The following is a 19,631-nucleotide window of genomic DNA, read 5'->3' as shown; positions in this document are numbered from 1 at the left end:
GTAGGATTTTCTCATTTCCTTGCCAAGTTTTGCAATGTGTGCTGATTTTTGTTCTGATCAAGTTCATTATTTTGGAATTAAAGCGGTTTTTTTGTTGTTGTTGTTGAAAGGGATAGAAACAGACCGAGAAAGGCATCCTGCACCAGGATGTATTTAAAGCAGAAAGACGCGTTATGAGGCCGCAGTCTTTATTTAATAATGTAATTGCCAAACATGTTGCCGTGCACATAGTACAGGAAGTCCCCGGAGTACGAACGAGTTCTGTTCTTGAGTCTGTTCGTAAGTCGAGTTTTTGTATGTAAGTTGGAACAGTTACATACACTTCACATCTGGCGTCAGTTAATAATAATGATAATAATAAATTAAACTTACATATTCAAATGTTTGTCATAGTATACAGTATATCATTTACCTAAAACATCATAAATATAATAATGGAGTAATAATAATAAATGTAACTACAGTGCAGTATTTACAATTGGGAGAGATAGGTATAGAAACACTGAGGAAACATTTCCTAAACCGTTTAGATGGAAAAGATAATTAAGGGTCAACACTCTCATTCTAACTGAACGTTACGCTGATTTTGATCCTCTAACCAAATTGCCAATGGCCTTCCCATCTGGATAATGAAACCACTGCGTTGCTTAGTGATAATTGTCACTTTCACTTTTCACTTTTACTCCATTACTCCGCCCTCGTCCCTCATAACTGTCCCGATCGTTACACTTTTCCGCTGTTTGCTGGCGTTTCGCCCCTTTGGACACTTTATTATTTCCACTTTCGTTTCCTTCGTTAGTACGAACCATTGTGTGTAACTATAAAAAAGGCTTTACGGAGGTCGGTTCGTAAGTCGGGCGTTCGTAACGCGGGGACTTCCTGTATTGGGTTTTACGATGGTTCAATTTGTTATGTCTACTGCGTTAGATATGAAGTTTTGTTTTTTGATTATTTATCTGTCAGGGTCCCCCCCCCCCTTTCTTGTATCCGGCCAATTACCCCACTCTTCCGAGGCCGTCCCGGTCGCTGCTCCACCCCCTCTGCCGATCCGGGGAGGGCTGCAGACTACCACATGCCTCCTCCCATAGTCGCCAGCCTCTTCTTTTCACCTGACAGTGAGCAGTTTCACCATGGGGGGGCGGGGGGCAGACGTAGCGCGTGGGGGGGCTACGTTGTTCCCCCCCGAACAGGCATCCTGACCGACCAGAGGAGGCGCTAGTGCAGCGACCAGTACACATAACCACACCCGGCTTCCCACCCACAGACACAGCCAATTGTGTCTGTAGGGACGCCCGTGCGGCGGTATGGGTTATAATGTTATAATGCTTACATTTGGCTACGATGAAACGTTTTCTCAGACGCTGGGTTGATTCGTGCATCAGGAATTCTGTCTGGTGCCAAGTGACTCTCTTTATGAAGCTGTGTGGACAACACAGTTACATGAACCATTTAGCTCCTTTTTTCATTAATGATGCGGCCCCAGCATAGCAGCAGTCAAGACACAGTTTTGGTTCAGGCTCTCAGCTGGTTCCCCCCCCCCCCCTATAATAAATCTCTAAATAGCAATAAAATCAAAGCAGGGGCAGAACGTCGGCCATCGTCTTGTCATAATTAAATGTGTTGTACTTTCAGGTGTTAATTCAAATCTCAGGTGTTACGCTTAAGGGAGGTATGCCCACATCTTACTGTGGGTGTAGTGTCTGTGCAACTGCAATCATTTTAACATTTGGCTTGATTTTAATTTAAAGGATTGGGTGTCGACAGGGTGTAATACAGTCGGTGTCTACGTCTGAATGCGACACACTAACCAAGACGAAGGGAGCTTATCTAAAAAAAAATGCAATAGACATGTCAGGTATTGCAGTGCATGTGCTTGTGAGTCATGGTCACCAGACGGTGTGTGTTAAGGCAGCGATGAATACAGCAAAACATTTTTTACTTCATATGCTACTCAGAAGTAGGCGGTGGTTACAAAAGTACGGATGAACTGGCAAAGCTTTTTACAACATGCAAGAGTCAAACGTTTTATGGTCTAGTGTGTTCTTTGCTTGCATATGACAAAAAAAATATGCAAGCAAAAAACAAACAAAACATGGGAATAATAACAGTAGTTGGTCAGGTTGCTTTTGATGAAATGTGTCATATTTCATGTGCTTGGTGTGGTTGTAAACTAATGGCCCAGGGTACTCCCTCCTTGCCATTCCTGGCCCTTTTAATGTAGTCATATTTTTCCCACAATATTAAGGCTTCTTGTGTATATATATGTATATAATCCAGTGACCTCTATGATGACAGCTGGTGATTGCTTATAGCATGAAACGGGTTTGTACTGTCTCATAGAGAATTTACTAGATTAACTGGATTATCTATCTATCTATCTATCTATCTATCTATCTATCTATCTATCTATCTATCTATCTATCTATCTATCTATCTATCTATCTATCTATATTGTTGAGCTCTTTTCTACATCGAAAGTTTCATTACAACATCCTGTGGACATGTTTCATATATATATATATATATATATATATATATATATATATATATATATATATATATATATATACATACACACACACACACACACACACCATCTAATAGTGTTGTCATTGTTCTTTGCCTTCCTGTGCAATTTATCTCTCAGGTTAAAGACAGAGGTCCAGAGGCCACTCGTCGATTCTTCAACTGGTTCTACTGGTGCATCAATTTAGGAGCCATCTTGTCACTGGGAGGTGTGGCCTACATCCAGCAGAACTTCAGCTTTGAGCTGGGCTACATCATTCCAGCCGTGTGCCTGGGGGTCTCCTTCCTAGTGTTCCTGCTGGGTCGCACCGTCTTCATCACCAAGCCTGCAGACGGCAGCGCCTTTACAGACATGTTCAAGATCCTGGGCTTTGCTTGCTGCTCTTCGCAGATATCCAAGGCACCCAACCTGCTCCGGTAAGGAGGGCAGGTTTACACAGTCCTTGCGCAGTCAGAAGCGCAGGTGTTTTAGCGATTTACGAGATAAGATGAGATTCGGTAGGTGAAACTTAATCAAAGAATGGCGGATGGAGAAAAAGCAGCATGACAAAGGGATTGCAGACAGTGATTACAGCATGAGCTGCCTCAGTTATATGGCTCTTTACAGTAATGTTTTAATTTTTTTTGTGTTCATAGAAGAGTTCTGTGGGACGACGACTCTCATCCAGAAACTCAGTACAGCTAGGTGTGCTGGTAGGCCTTTATGTTAAAGCCTCCTTTCATTCCCCCCGTTCAGCGTTTTTTTTTCTTCACTCGTCCAGGCATTCATCATCATTCCCCTAGGTGTGAAGTTATTCACAGTGCCGTTACTTGACTTTGAACCCAAGTAGCACAATTGGTTCAAAAACTTGACATGGAATATTTTAAGTTGGCCGACCCCGAAGCCTTTCAAGAATTCCTGATTAAGGCATTTTCTCTGGGGACGGGGATTATGGGCTTTAGAATAAAGTTTCTGTCCTATCTATAGAGGTGCTGTTATTTCAGGGGGAGATGTTCAAAAAAAGACTGATTCAGTGTCAGATCTCACAGGTGTTCAATTTTGTTTAGTTCTAACCCTTATGTTACACACACACACACACACACACACACACACACACACACACACTCAGCATCCCCGCGACCCTGAGAGCAGGATAAGCGGTTCGGATAATGGATGGATGGATGGATGGATATATATATATATATATATATATATATACACACACATTATCTCGCACTACACTGGATGAATGAATGAATGATGATTTATTTCGAACATGTAAATAAGCAGGATATAACACACAGATAAGCCATTGCCAGTAATCTGATGTGATCAACAAATCCAGACATCAAACTCAGCGAACAGATCTCCGTATGCATCAGATTATATGTTACATGGTTGAAAAGTAGTCGGAGGATGTATACACTTATTTTTTCCTACCTCTTCTCACCTACTCTTCAGTTAATTCAGCTACTATACATTTCAAACTCAGTTCCTACTGTACTGTATAGTTCAAATTCAATGTGAGTCGTGCTGCACAATACAAACTCAACTACCGTGAACAATAAGAGAAAAAAACATATCAAAACACGAGAGAAAGAGAAAAACACATCCTAATGTCATGTACCAAGAATAAACAGATCTCAGTGCTACGTACAACCCAAATTATGAGTTGCACGAAGCATTGAGATGGAGCATAAAACATGGATTTTTTTGTTGTTGGTATTGACTACATATTCACATTGAGTACTGTGTGTTTTGTTTTCTTTGACCAAGCCCTAAACCGACGTTGCTGGATGGTGCCAAAGTGACCTATGGAGGGAAGTTCACAGAGGAGAAAGTAGAGGAGGTGAAAGCTCTGGTAAAAATTCTGCCAGTGTTCTTTGCCCTGATCCCATACTGGACCGTGTACTTCCAGGTGAGAACAGTCGTGCCTCATCAACCCAAATCTATATTTGTGTGTATTTTTCACAGACCTCTACATTATACTATTCATATTTGATAGCTCTTTATCATAACAGCACATACATTCACATCAAAAAACAACAATTGTCTCACAAATTGTAATATTTTGTGTGCGTGTGTGTGTTTGTTGTGGGCATGTGAGAGGGGGGTTCAGAAAATATGTGTATACATGTGCAGATGTGCACGCATGCGTGGGATTTATTTTTTTTTACATCAGAGTCGAGTCATTTTGCCACAGACATCTCAGGAGTTACCCCATGCTGCGTCTGTAATCTCTTCATTGTCTTCCAGATGCAGACCACGTATATCCTACAGACACTCCACTTGAGGATTCCTGACACCGGCTCCAATAGAAACAGCACATCAGACTCTAACCGGGTAACGCAATGCGGGAAACTGTCAGGTCGTCTGTATGTTGTCGACTGAGGACGATAATGACAATCAAGGAACGGTGTCCATGTCTTGACAGTCTTGACTGCTTAGTAACAAGTAAACTGTGTTAGACCTTTCCCCCTCCATCAGAAAGCAGAAACCTTTTATATACGGTGCCGGTTAGGACGTCCGTCTTCCCAGAAATAGATTTTTCAGTGCTGGTGATAACACAGTCATGAGGTCGCCGAAAAACAGTTTTAGGCAACAGCTGGAGAGGGCAAAGGTTGGTAATGCCCTTGGGTTTAAAATAGAACTTTACTCTAGAGATTAATACCTCGCAGATTAGCAACCTGACAGGGACCGTGTCTCTACAGCGACGCGTCCATCTGGACCCAATTGCATTGTCTAATAGTGTCGGTGCACCTGTGTCAAAATGTCACAGATTGAAGGCCGAGTTCGGGGGAGATTTGAAGACTACAGCACTCACTTCTATTTCCAAGATCCAACACTCCTCGAGAATCAGAGTTTTGAGAGGGGTAAAAGGGAGGATAGATTGGGATGTACAGCACTGCTGGTTAATTTTTGTTTAAAAAGGCACACTTGTTTTGGTCCAGACAGTTATTAGAGTTACCTAAATGGGAAATGAAACACTTCCCTTAAACTGACACGGTCAAACCAGTGTTACATTAGCATATTTTACAAAAATCTGAGCGATTAACTGAACATTTAACAAAATTGTATGATGGAAATACACCGTGACTACCTGACTGACACCTGAAAATGTTTTTAACTCCCGTTCTACTGTGCCTAACTTTAAAATGAACCTGAATAGAAAATGACTTTTTTTTTTACTCATGCTATATATCCCTTATCAAAAAAAGGAACTAAGCCTTTTCTGCTACCAGCCTCTGTACTTGTCAAGATCAAAAGGGAAGTGAGATTAGATGCCTCTGCTTCTGCGATTTGCTTCCACACCTCACCTGACACATTTCAGAGGTAGAGCCGAGCAAATATTGTTTCTTGAAGGAAACGGCACATACTAATATTAACAACTGGGGGCCGGCAGCAGGAGGGAATTGTATTTGCAATAATTCTTAATGAGTTTCAGTACTAAGAGCGCTCGTCGAGGAGATAAAAATCTATTTCAGAAATTTGTGCAGAAGGGTTTGCACTCTTTTAAACATTCATGAATTTAGATGCAGATGTTCAAACGAATAAATCGGAGATCACGTTCTATCCACCAATTTTTGTTGCCCCCTACCCCCAAAAAAGAAGAAGTTTAGAATACATACAAGCTCTAGTCCATTGTTTGCATTTCAGAGCATCTACTACTGAATTTTTTTCCCTCCTTACCAGTCTTTCCCCCTCTCGGGGGGGGGGGGGACCCATGCCTTCAGGGGCACCTCTGCCAATTCTGCCAGGCTTTTGTGGGCACAAGAAGCTCTCCCTCAGCACCCTCTATTGTTTGAATATGATAATGTACGCACATGGTAGGAGGTTTACTTCCGAGGTATAAATTGCCAGTTGTTAGTCCCGTATGTGGAAATTCAATTTGAGAGTAAATGGCACTATCAAATGTGTAAAAGTAGAAATGCATTGGCAGTTCAGATGGCACCGGAAATTTGAATTGCAAAACACATCCCCAGCAGCTGGTAGCTCTGCCATCGCTCACCCAACAAAATGTAGTCGCAACATTTGTAGATATGCTTGGAATACATTTCTCTGTTTATCTGATCTATTTTCAATTCATAAATATTCATTTCAAAGATTCCACTTAATGATAATAGATTAAGTCCACTGTGTTTGTTTTTTTTATATCCAGTCAAACAGATTTTCTCTCTAACTACCTGCTTATTTAGTGGACAAGCATGTTGAAAATATCTGCCACATAATAACTGATCGTCGATTCAGTGACCAGTCTGTAAATAGTGCTTGAGTGCACGTGGGACGTTGTAACGTGCATCAGCGTCGTTAATCTCAGTGTTTCATTTGGCTCTGACCACCTGGGGGCACCAAAGCAATATCAAGCCCAGAGTACACATGTACAGAAACCTCCCCCCCACACACACAAACACACGCTTGTGCACCGGACTGGATAACGCTGACATTCTTAGTATTGTTTTTTATGCCCTGTGCTTCTACAGTTTTTTTTAAAAAAAATTTTTTTATCACACTTGTTCTCCGGATTTCTGACAGATGACGTTCCGCTTTCCTGTGGCCTGGCTGACGATGTTCGACGCGGTGCTTATCCTCATGCTGATCCCCCTTAAGGACAAAGTGGTGGACCCCATCCTGAAACGGCGGGGCCTCTTGCCCTCCTCTCTGAAGAGGATTGCGGTGGGGATGTTCTTTGTCATGTGGTCGGCTGTGGCAGCGGGTGAGTGTGTTAACGGGGGTGCCCTTTTTTATGCTGTAGGCCAGCCAAACACCCCGATCATCTAAAATGTCACACAGTCAGTACTGTGGCAGGCTGGAAACGATGCCACATCTACACCACTTGACATTCTTAGTGTGTGTATGCATCAGTGCAGGATGCAGGAATTTAAAAACGAGGTATTAAAAAGGGTAACGCGTGGCCCTCGTACACGTCCGTATCCAGCGTTGGTGTTTCCACGTTAGAGAGCCGCTTAGAGGCGAGCTAATAATCCCTCGATTTACATTTAAATTGTCTCATTTAGCACTCTTTTTAACACAACTTATTCTCGAAATGACTGGAAATAGAGTCAGCAATTAGCAGTTATATTTTTGTCAACCCGCAGGCATTTTAGAGCACTAAACAGCAATGATATCATAGCCAAGAGGGCTTATCGTGTCAAGTGCAATTAGTGTAAGTGTGCCATCACTTAGATCACTTAAGTGATGCAACCAATAGATGGGATCACTCTTAGTGCTGCAACTAATAGGAGATGGATATTACAAATTCACTGGACAATGCTACGAGTCACACACCAAGGAGAGGGAAAATTTGTTGGCCTTGCTTGACTGAAGTAAACAACTCTTAAGCGCTGATGGAAGCTGGGAGGCAATTAGGTGGGAGGTGGGAGGTAATTTCACCATTTTGGGAGTAGGGCTGTCACAATTACTACACAATCGTCTGATCGCAATTATTTGACCTGACCCCGATCGTTTTGCATAATCGTTAGAGTCGTTTCCATTCATTTGTATAAGAACAGCTGGGTGAAACTTAACAGAAATTTCATATTTCCATCACTATTTCCACATCATTTCCCACCGTTTGTTGTTTGACCGGCACTCTTTTAATGACGTCATCTTGTTGCGCCCCCTCTGCGATGTTTTAATCCCTAACCTTAACCTACCCAAACAACGGAGGCAACGAGTACTTGCGCATGCTCAGTTGACCGTTCTCTGCATCGACGGGAACTAGCCTCTACTATGTTTTAATGGCACGTTTGATCTGACCGCCATCTTTTTTTGCATAATCGTTCGAGTCGTTTCCATTCGTTTGTATAAAAACAGCTGGATGAAACTAACAGAAATGTCATATTTCCATCACTATTTCCACGTCGTTTTCCAGTTTTGTCTGTTTTTTTTTTTTGGCTTTAGTCTAGTAACTCTAGTTTTACTTTTGCTGTTTGGCTGGCGCTCTTTTAATGACGTCATCTTGCTGCGCCCCCTGGCACATGAGCGGTGAATTAGCGCCAACAAACTGTTTATCTTGAGACGCTTGTTCTGTAATATTGGACGACTGCATTTCGACGAGCGTCTGTTGACATTAACGTCACCGACATAGTGGCAAGGCCAAACAGCGCAGCACCGCTGTGGGCACGTTTTGCTTTTTAGCCAAATGAAAAAGGAGAGCCCAATAAGCTGGAGGGGGCGATGTGTCGGATTTGCAGCAAAAAGGTGGTGCTCAAAAGCGCTAATGCCACAAATTTAAAAAAAAACCATCTACGGATCCACCACCCCACCCATTTCGCCGAACTTGGAAAGACAGACGGATCAGAAAATAGGATAATTGGCCCAAATACAATTGGGGAGAAAAAGAGGGGGAAAAGACCCCCCCCCAAAAAAATCATAGCGATTATTTGTATGGCAATGGATCGCCAACTAAAGTTTCATGATCGTGACAGTCCTATGAAAGAAGAGTCTGGACAATAAACCTGGCCTTTATAAGAGTGGACATAGGCAGTAGCCTTCCAGAAGTAGAATGAGGAGGACACACACACGAGGGGACGATACGATAGGGTGGCCATTTCCATAACACCAAAAAGGACACTTTGCAGCATTTAGTGAAGCCAGAATAATTACAATATATAGGACTCTGGTATACTCCCCACTACAATACAGTTTTGTCCATGATAATGATGGTATTGTAAACTACTAATAAGACACGTTACCCCCTAGCTAACGGGTCTGACCCTTTAGCCGAGCGGTTAGTGATGTCGCCTTGTGGTGCAGTACACCCCGTATCGAATCCCTCACCGGGCAAGATAATAACCGGTTACAGTATCATGATACAGTGATTCTGAGATACTCTATTCATTGCAAGACAATTTAATCTATCATATAGCACGATGTATGTGTAAAAAAAGAGGACAAAATATTCCTGAAAAGGCGCAGAGTATTTGTTCACAGTTTTTGTATTTATTCACTACTGTACGTTGTGGTGTCTGTTTCAAAACTGACAACTGAGTTGACAATATAACAACACACTTGACTACAACTCGTCCTTGCTGCTTTTGCCAATGAAGCCGTGCTCTTTCGCCCATTCCGGGTTAAAGGAGCCGTCTTCCGTTTCGGCATTTCTGTTCTGTGTAACGTAATGATGTGACGTGGCAGCACACGGAGGCCTTGTTTACATTTTTAACCAATGATATATCAGATATTTATTTGACACGCCGGCTTTCAGCCAATCATTTGTTAGACCGGAGATCTTATCGTTATGCTTTTTTTTATATATATATATATTTTTTTGAACATTGTTCATATTCTTGAAGAAAGTTCATTATAAAACAAATATGGCAAATATACATTCCATCCAAAAATACATAGATATATCCAAAGTGCCAAAGGGAACAGTATGTAAACATTTTAATACAGTATATCAGGAAGTACATAGAGATTGATCTTATCGTTATGCTGCGTTCCAGTGCAACTCCAAAAAGGAGGACAATTGGGTGTCCGGCTTGAGGCCGCGCCGGACGGAGGACAGGACATTGAAAAGCCGGACATACGGCCACCCTAGTCTGCAGCTAAGTTGTTGCAAAAGCCAACAAAAAAAAAGTTAGTCACAACACCACCCAGGTAAACTTTTATCACACAGACCTGGCGAAGAGAAAACGTCTCAAAGGTGTGTTATTTTTTTTTCTTTCTTCCTGCCCACATAAACCAAAGGGCAAGCTGTGGCATCCCGTACTTTGGTTCTGTTTGACTGCACCCGCATCGGACAGCACTTGCTCAGTCCAATTCAGTTCCAGCCCATGGATTATCTTTGAAATGAGGTCTCAGCCCGGCCTGTCACCGGGTGCTGCAGCATTGATATATTCAGGCCAAACTTCTTTGAGTGAGACAAGCCTCGAGGCGGGGGAAAGTAAATCAGTAACACTCTTCAGAACCAGTGCACAATATATTTTCCACAACCAGTGCCCCTTTTTTCCTCGCACACGTTTGTCTATCACAAAATATGAACTCATAATGTCCTTAATGACCTTTAAAAAAAAAGAAAAAAAGGGCTTGTTTGTTTAGCGGACCACTAACCGATACTCACATTAGAATCACAGCAATTAGTCATTTGTGATGCGCAATTTGTTTGCGGTGAGTTTCAGATATTTCCGTGACAGTAACAAATACCCTTGAGCTTCAATTTGTCCCTAATAAATAAAGAAATAAAAAGGGGAATAATTGGAGTCTGATGTTATTATCCTAGCTCACATTGTTTGATTCACAAACCCTCTGGCTCGCAAGTGTTCTGCGTATCGTGAAAGGTCACCCATACATCACAGTCAGCAAGTTCACAGATTTCATCTGGGACGCGGCTCTCTTGCAAATGGGAGATACCGGTCTCTCTTAATGTTTGTCAGCATAACAACGTTGTCACTGCCTGGCGTTTGTTATTTAAAAGGTGAAACGGCCAAGCGTGTAAAAGTCAACAAGGTTGGCATTTTAGCCCAGCAAGGATACAAAGCCGATCTTTAAGCTCTCTCAAAAAAAAAAAAATTCCAAAATGACATTTTAATTGTTTTTACATTGGGTAAAAAGGGTAGCGTAGTGCCCCAGAAGCCCAATTTATCAACACGTTTGCGTAATCCCAGTGACTGCCTCGTTCTCTGATGTATTGCCAATATGGTCCGCTGTGCAAGGTGTTGAGTAAGTAGTAAGTATGATCTAGAGGCTCTATGAAGTGCCCCGTATGAAGATGTGATCAGAGCCTAATGAGCATGTCTGAGGAACTCACCCCCCCCACCACACACACACACACACACACACCAACCCCTATCCCCTGGGAGAACCTAATTTTGCCAGAGCGCACTTACTGCTGCACTGTCATTAATAAACCACAACTAACCATAGGCAGTCTATTGGAGACAGAAACTTCCATGTAAACAGTGTGTGGATGTGTGTGTGTGTGTGTGTGTGTGTGTGTGTGTGTGTGTGTGTGTGTGTGTGTGTGTGTGTGTGTGTGTGTGTGTGTGTGTGTGTGTGTGTGTGTGTGTGTGTGTGTGTGTCCAAGTGCACACATCTGTGCTGCGAGGGAGAAAGGTTCTTCTGCGTGTGCCAAGTCCACCGTGTGTACATTGTGAGGTCCAACTGAGAAAAATGTTAGAAGAATTTCCACTGAGCCCATTCTGAAATGTTCCGAAGGCAGATGTGTCATGTTAAGTGGATTCTTTCCAATAAGGGAATTATTGTAGGAGCTCTATTCACCAAACCTAATGAGGCTACTTTTTTTTTTGGTTGTGGTAAATTCTGTGCACTAGAGGATTTGGGCTTTGCTAAAAGGGAGAGAAGGTATAAATGTTTTTTAGATATTCAAAAGCCTTTCAGGTCTTCGATATTCCATTTCGCCTCTTCAAAAGCGTATCGTACTTGCACTTGTATGTTGGCGAAAGAAAATTCTGAATATTGTAGAAGCCAATTTCAAGTCTTTAAAGTGAAGAGAATGGGTTTATGGCTGCAGCACTGCAGGCGTCTGCCACAGAAACAACCTACGTGAATATACCTGCACAGCACACTACTGTATATATCCTTCTGTCTGAGTTGTATATCCTTCTCTCTGACTTGTATATCCTTCTGTCTGACTTGCATTGTTTGAGTCTAAATGGATGACTGGGCGAACAGTGTGCAGGTCTTTTAGAAATTAATTATCACATTGTAATAATAGTAGGACTTTTTTTTCTGTTTTAATATAAAAAATTTAAATTTGTAGTCCAGAAAGTGATTGCTGAGTATGTATGCTGTTTCTTAATGATGCCCTATTCAACTCATTACACATATTCACACATGGGAATGACTTAAACCAATCTTTTACCATTATCCATCCATCCATTATCCAAACCGCTTATCCTGCTCTCAGGGTCGCGGGGATGCTGGAGCCTATCCTAGCAGTCATTGGGCGGCAGGCGGGGAGACACCCTGGACAGGCCGCCAGGCCATCACAGGGCTCTTTTACCATTGTTTGTATTCTAATTAGTGCCCCCCCCCCTTGCCATGTCTCTGTGGTGTTGATTTGTGTCTGTGCACAAGCTGTAACCCACAGACCACAGACTGTCGGATGCTCCGTGTGCGCTAGTGACACAGCTTGGGCCAGTACGGTACGCCATGAACTTGCCATTCTCTCCATATTTTGGTCACGTCAGCCCCCGTCAGAACCGGAAGAACTTTAGCAACTTAACATCAATATAGAACTTTACTTTTTTTCAAAAAAATTTTTTTTCCCCCTTTTTCTCCCCAATTGTTCCTGGCCAATCACCCTGCTCTCTGAGCTGTCCCGGTCGTTGCTCCACCCCCTCTGCTGATCCGAGGAGGGCTGCAGACTACCACACGCCTCCTCCTCCGACTCCATGTGGAGTCGCCAGCCGCTTCTTTTCACCTGACGTGAGGAGTTTCACCAGGGGGACATAGCGCGTGGGAGGATCCCACTATTCCCCCCCAGTTCCCCCTCCCCCCCGAACAGGCGCCCCGACCGACCAGAGAGGGGGCGCTAGTGCAGCAACCATGACGCATACCCACATCCGGCTTCCCACCTGCAGACACGGCCAATGTGTGTCTGTAGGGACGCCTGACCAAGCCGGAGGTAACACTGGGATTCAACCGGCGATCCCTGTGTTGGTAGGCAATGGTGTGCTACCCAGATGCCCCTCACTCAGTTTACTTTTAATCGCTGGGTGCAAAATACGGGCAGTAGTTTCTCTTGGGGGCATCGTTGCAGATGTTTATTGACAAACTACTGGATTTCGCAGTGACTACACAGGACGAAGCACATGACGCAACGACAACCAGACCTTCGGCCCGGGGTTAATAGACTTGAGGACATACTGTGGATGTTAGACCATTTTCTGGCGTCATCCATCCCTGGCTTCCACCATGTGCTAGAGGCAACTTTGCAAAGCCATGTTGACGTTGCTTTTGAAGTGATTCTTTATCACGATTAATCACGTTCTTTTAACTTCGTTCACTAATCTGCTTTAGTTAGAGCGCCCTGCCTTTGACACGTCCAGAAGTAGCCACTTTTGTTTGTGTAAAAGCTGAAAGTACCCAGGGATCAGACTGGGATGGGTAATGTGCGATGTTGGTGAGGGGGGAAAAAAAGGGATGGATGAGGAGGGGGGGGGGTTATGATGGGTGCCAGACTTGCTCTGGGCAGCCCAGCGGCCACCCTGCCCGGGGAAGATGGTTGGTATTAAAGGAAAGCTAGATTACAAGGCTACAATTCCTCTCAAACGCGGCATTAAGTGTGGTTATGATAGGAGGCCGTCTCAGGGCGTTATCTGAAAATAGCGGCTGGTTGCACGATAATGGTTGCGGAATAAAGCTTTGAGGAGAGCGGCGGAGGTTGATGACAACTTCTTGACTCTTATTGTTAAACTGTCCACACTGTTCCACTGCTAACTGCCATAATCTCGACGCATGCAGATGTGATCTTAATGAAGTGGTAGGCTCGCCTTGACACTCGCTAAATCCCTAATGGACTGTCAGTGAATCCTCTAAGTCTTGCAATGTTTGGATGTTTATGGATGTCATGGACTTAAGGGTGCTTTTTACAAGTCCTCGCTCGCCCTGACTTCATTAAATAGTCCTATAGAGGGAGGCTGTATTTCCCTTGTGCCCCATGTGTGCTAGTTTTCCTTTTCTTTAGCATGCATGTTGGAGTGTCAAGTAAAAGTTAGACCTACAGCAGATCCGCGAGCCTTTGAAAACCTGTGAGACTTCGTACTGCCCGTCGGTTTAGCGTTGTGTATTCACTGTACACCACATTGCTTCACTTTTAATTAACACGGCGTTTTCTAATTTTTGCCTTTAATTAACTGTGACCTTCTACTCAGGTTTCTGTCTCTGCTCCCTCAGGTATACTGGAGACCAAACGACTGGATATTGTCAAATCAAATCACACCATTGACCAGGTGCTGGGGAACGTTACCTACTACGCTGCAGATTTACCCATATGGTGGCAAGTGCCTCAGTATGTGCTGATCGGAATCAGCGAGATCTTTGCCAGCATTGCAGGTACAGTAGGTTGACTTCTTGGGGAAAACTGTAGTGAAGCTATAATTTCATACCACAGTTAGGTTGGACTGCATGATGTCATAGGAACTGATGTCATCTGTACCATAATCCCAATATTGGCTTATCCATGAACCTCTTTAGGGTCTATGATTTTACCAAAACACAGAGTGTGGTGTTACAATCCCTTGTCTTGTGCGTGTGTGTGTACGTCTAAAAGGAAAAATTTCAACTCAGGTTGGACCAAGTGCATTCCCATTATGCATGAGTTTATATGCACATGCTGATGAGCAGTGCTGGGGCAGTGTACAGAACTTGGCTAGGACAAGGTGTTTGAGTTGACCCTGTTTGGATTACGACCCTGATTTGTTTAGAGCTACAATCCTGCAGACGTACATGCAAACTAATATCCTTTTTGGTACTTTCTATCACAAATATCCTCGTTGTGAACACTATTGTTCATTTTGGTTACTAGCAGGTAAGACTTTCCTGAAAGAATATAACACGTAGCATGTCATCTTCACCCATCCATCCATCCATTATCCGAACCGCTTATCCTGCTCTCAGGGTCGCGGGGATGCTGGAGCCTATCCCAGCAGTCACTGGGCGGCAGGCGGGGAGACGCCCTGGACAGGCCGCCAGGCCATCACACAGGGCTCACACACACACACACACACACACACAAACACACACACACTCACTCGTACCTAGGGGCAGTTTAGTACAGCCGATTCACCTGACCTACATTTGTTTGGACTGTGGGAGGAAACCGGAGCCCCTGGAGGAAACCCACGCAGACACGGGGAGAACATGCGAACTCCATACAGAGGACGACCCGGGACGACCCCCAAGTTTGGACTACCCCGGGTCTCAAACCCAGGGCTTTCTTGCTGTGAGGCGACCGCACTAACCACTGTGCCGCCACATCTTCTCCATCACAACCAAACGCAGAGGAATAAGGCAGACAAGCTCAAAGAAGACCAAAAGATACTGCAGTAGCTATGATTTTTTTTTTTTACATTGGCAGTGGGGAGATTGATGACGCTACACCACTGGCAACTCTGTTCATTTCGAATAGATCTCGGGTATTTGGATGGCTCAAACCAGTATCATGATGAGGTAAATTCACAATTACGATTAGCAGGGTTAAAACCAAGTCGTGAAAGCTCAAATCTAAGATTTGGGAGGTTAAAACTAAGTTCTGAAAGTGTAAAAGTAAGATCTAGATGTCTGTAATTACTTTTTGCAGCATTACGAAACTTTCACTTCAGAGTTTCTGAACAGGCCTCGCAGAGTTTCTGCACTCCCCTTGGAGAGTCAACAGACCTGTTCTGTCCTCGCTAAGCGCTGTCCCCATGAACGTGTACTCAGCTATACAGACACGCTCCTCATCCAGCTGCAAGGTACAGACAGATGTGCTGAATTTGGCAGTTCACTCAGGGTTAATTGTGAAACTGTGGACAGAGATTCAGATCCGATCTTTGCAGCTTTGCATGCTGGGATTTCTGACTGCGTTCTAACGATGGAAAGATCTGGAACTCTGATAAGAACAGGCCAAAACAACACAAACCAGCCTGGGCAGGAACTAACGGAGGGTCTGCTAGTGTGTGGGCTCTTAACAAAATGCAACCAGTCAGCTAACATTTCCAGCTAAATGTGTTCCCATTGGTTGGACAGTTGATTTCGTTACATTTCACTGGACCGCACACAATTGGTTGACCCTCCGTTAGTTCCCGGAGAGTAGAAACTTCCACTTACATGGAATTAAAAGACAAATGACTCACTAGCAAATATAGTTCAAGCTAGATACAGGCTAATTACCCAATTCTCATACTGGCGCAACCGAAATAAGTATGGAAAAACACTGTCTGTTACACTACGCTTTGGTGATCTAGAACCTAAACTTCTTTCTCCTTGACAGCAGCTATTCACTGGCTCCCCCCATTGCCTTTAGCAAAATATTTCACCATCTGCTTCAAACTGTCCGCCAATTCCAACTTGACTTGACAAATGTGAAACAGCCCTTTTTGCACACCCTGTGAATCTGATCTCTGCAGGACACCTTTTCGTTCTGTCTGCGCTGCACAGCCTCTGCTGTCTCTGCTATTGTGAACTGATTCAACTTCCTGTGACGGTCTCTGCTGGTTACTCAGAATATCAACACGTTTACCTTTCACGTATCTTCCAACTGTACTGAGCCCCCTAATGGCACATTGAGTCCACCAAAATACACAGTGCGTTCTCACTTGACCATAGCAAGAGGACTGTCCTTAGACTAGTGCTCTTCCGGGACTACTAGGTATTTGATTTTGTTTGTTTTTTTTTGCTATTTGCATTTTTGTCAGAAATGGATTAGCTTTCACCTGCTTGCTGTCAAATTCTGCATCCAGACTCCCTTACACTTTCGTTGTTCTGCCACTTTATCTTCCTCGGTAAAGACTCATTTTGCAGACTCGCTCAGTGATGTGTGACTGTGTATGAAAATAAGAGCTGCACACGGCCCTCACCTACCCATTTACCTAACCAGAACATTACACTTAACACATTTCGATGACTGTAATTTGATTTGCCATCATACCCCTCTTTCCAAATGTCTTTTTCTCCCACTCACTTCCCAGTTCATCCACTGACCACCTTTGCCTATATCGCCGTCACCTCTTTCTGCCTCCGTCTTTACTCTGCAGTTATTTTCCTTTTGCCTGAAAGAGATGACCTACTTCATAAAAGGGGGGGTGTCTTGTGTCCAGCCTGGAGCCACCCCTTCTGTGCTGCATCTGCCCTACAATATCCATGTACGCTCTAGTGCAGGGACCGTCACTGTTGATCTGCTTCTCTGTGGTTTCGATGCCCCTGCAAGCGTCGCGCTACCATCCTCACCGTTGTTGCAGGTAGCCCGATACACCTTTTGAGTTTAACATTACGTTCATGTTATTCCTCAGCTTATTGCCCCTGTAGCTGGAGAATTATGAATATAGACCGGTAGATGGGCAGATGCACAGATTAGTATTTCATTTCTTTTTTAGGTTAATCTAATTTTCAATGCAGCAGTAGAGCCTTATGGACAAAATAAACAAAACACTGCAATAAAACATAATCTAATTTTCAATGCAGCCATACTCTTATGGACTAAACAAACAAACTGCTGCAATAAAAAAAAAAAAAAAAAAAAGACGCAGAAACCAAATGAAAAGGAAGACTCTCTTACTCTGTTTTCTAGCATATTAACATACTGTATGACCCTGTAATCACAATGCAGTCTGTGACGCGGAGCAGAAAAGTGAAACGGGGGTGGGGGTGGGGTGGTGGGGTGTCTGAAAAATGGGCCGAAACCCCTTTGTAGGCTGCTACAGTTAGAGATTCACAGAGTGCTTTTGCCTCGTTGTTATTATGGAAGATCTAATTTTCAGCTTTCGGAAGCCTCTACAAGCTGACTTACAGCTTTCAATAAAGCCCTCCCTCCTTTAAAGGTAAATACCACTATATATACATACATACATACATACATACATACATACATACATACATACATACATATATACGCACACACACACACACACTATCATTCAGATGCATCTCAATCATTCTTCCAAGCATGTGTTGTTATCTCTGTAGTTCAGATTTCAATGAGGCAGCGCGGTGGTGCAGTGGTTAGCGCGGTCGCCTCACAGCAAGAAGGTGCTGTGTTCCAGCCCCGAGGTAGTCCAGCCTTGGGGGTCGTCCCGGGTTGTCCTCTGTGTGGAGTTTGCATGTTCACCCCGTGTCTGCGTGGGTTTCCTCCGGGTGCTCCAGTTTCCTCCCACAGTCCAAAGACATGTAGGTCAGGTGAATCGGCCGTACGAAATTGTCTCTAGGTATGAATGTGTGTGTGCGTGTGTGTCGGCCCTGTGATGGTCTGGCAGCCTGTACATGGTGTCTCCCCGCCTGCCGCCCAATGACTGCTGGGATTGGCTCCAGCATCCTGCAACCCCGGTTGGGATAAGCGGCTTGGATAATGGATGGATGGAGTTCAGTGGTTCCTGCTGTTCATAATACATTTAGATAGAGACTGAATAGCACACAGAGACACGCTCTTCACAGTGGTCACCATAATCCAGCAATGGGAAATTAGCAGTGTCCCGCCCCCCCCCCCACTTTTTCTCCCCAATTGTATCTGACCAATTACCCCACTCTTCCGAGCCGTCCCAGTCGCTGCTCCACCACCTCTGCCGGTCTGGGGAGGGCTGCAGACTACCACAGGCCTCCTCTGATACATGTGGAGTCGCCAGCCGCTTCTTTTCACCTGACAGTGAGGAGTTTCGCCAGGGGGACGTAGCGCGTGGGAGGATCACGCTGCCCCCCCCCCCCCCAGCAGGCGTCCTGACCGACCAGAGGAGGTGCTAGGGCAGTGACCAGGACACATACCCCCATCCGGCTTCCTACCCACAGACACGGCCAGTTGTGTCTCTAAAGATGCCCGACCAAGTCAGAGGTAATACGGGGATTCGAACCGGTGATCCCCGTGTTGGTAGGCAACGGAATAGATCGCCACAGTACCCGGACACCCCTAGTGTTTTCTTTTTTGAAGGAAATGATCTGACAGTTAAGAACGAAAGAAGGAGGAAACCTTGTAGTTCATGCTGTAATGCTGCAGACTTGCTTGATGCCCAGCTATTACGTAGCAAGCCGTCTGTCGTGGCTTTATGACACCAAACAGCCAGCTGCCGTTTCCAAAAAGGGCTACGTGGCGTAAAGGAATCTCGCATTAATGTGTGTCGTAGATCCTATATTCTAGAACAAAGTCCTGGAGTGAGACGCCGCCAGTAGCATCCAGTATGTTAAATCCAGGCGAGCTGAACAACACTGGACCACATTTTATTCAGTAGTCTAACAGCAGCTTTTAGCTCTGCGTTATGCTCAAGAGACACGGCATAAATGTTGTAGTTGGGCACCTGAGCACCGCTTTCATCCTACCTTTTAAGCAGGGCACGTTTGAAATCAATAGAAATCTGTCCGCTCGTTAATTTATTTATTTGTCTTTTCCCTTTAGAGTACTGATAACTTACTGCCTTGGGCCTCAATTACCTGGTCGACCGGGGGCACGTTAGGCCTTAGGCGATGATGGAGCCGT

The 19,631-nt window shown here is 44.2% G+C and overlaps 1 protein-coding gene across 1 annotated transcript in view; it reads left to right on the top strand.

Annotated features, from left to right (window-relative positions):
• slc15a4 (solute carrier family 15 member 4) overlaps positions 1-19,631 on the top strand; it is a 46,033-nt gene that overhangs the window by 1,660 nt on the left and 24,742 nt on the right. Inside the window, exons 3-7 of the mRNA XM_056276107.1 lie at positions 2,648-2,943; positions 4,283-4,424; positions 4,763-4,849; positions 7,040-7,220; positions 14,369-14,527. Coding sequence (XP_056132082.1) covers positions 2,648-2,943; positions 4,283-4,424; positions 4,763-4,849; positions 7,040-7,220; positions 14,369-14,527 — 865 coding nt within the window. The remainder of the gene's footprint in view (positions 1-2,647; positions 2,944-4,282; positions 4,425-4,762; positions 4,850-7,039; positions 7,221-14,368; positions 14,528-19,631) is intronic.

The sequence above is a fragment of the Lampris incognitus genome, chromosome 1, assembly GCF_029633865.1.
Source record: "Lampris incognitus isolate fLamInc1 chromosome 1, fLamInc1.hap2, whole genome shotgun sequence".
Taxonomy (NCBI): domain Eukaryota; kingdom Metazoa; phylum Chordata; class Actinopteri; order Lampriformes; family Lampridae; genus Lampris; species Lampris incognitus.
The sequence above is the reverse complement of the archived record's forward strand: the minus strand, read 5'-3'. Positions and strand labels throughout refer to the sequence as shown.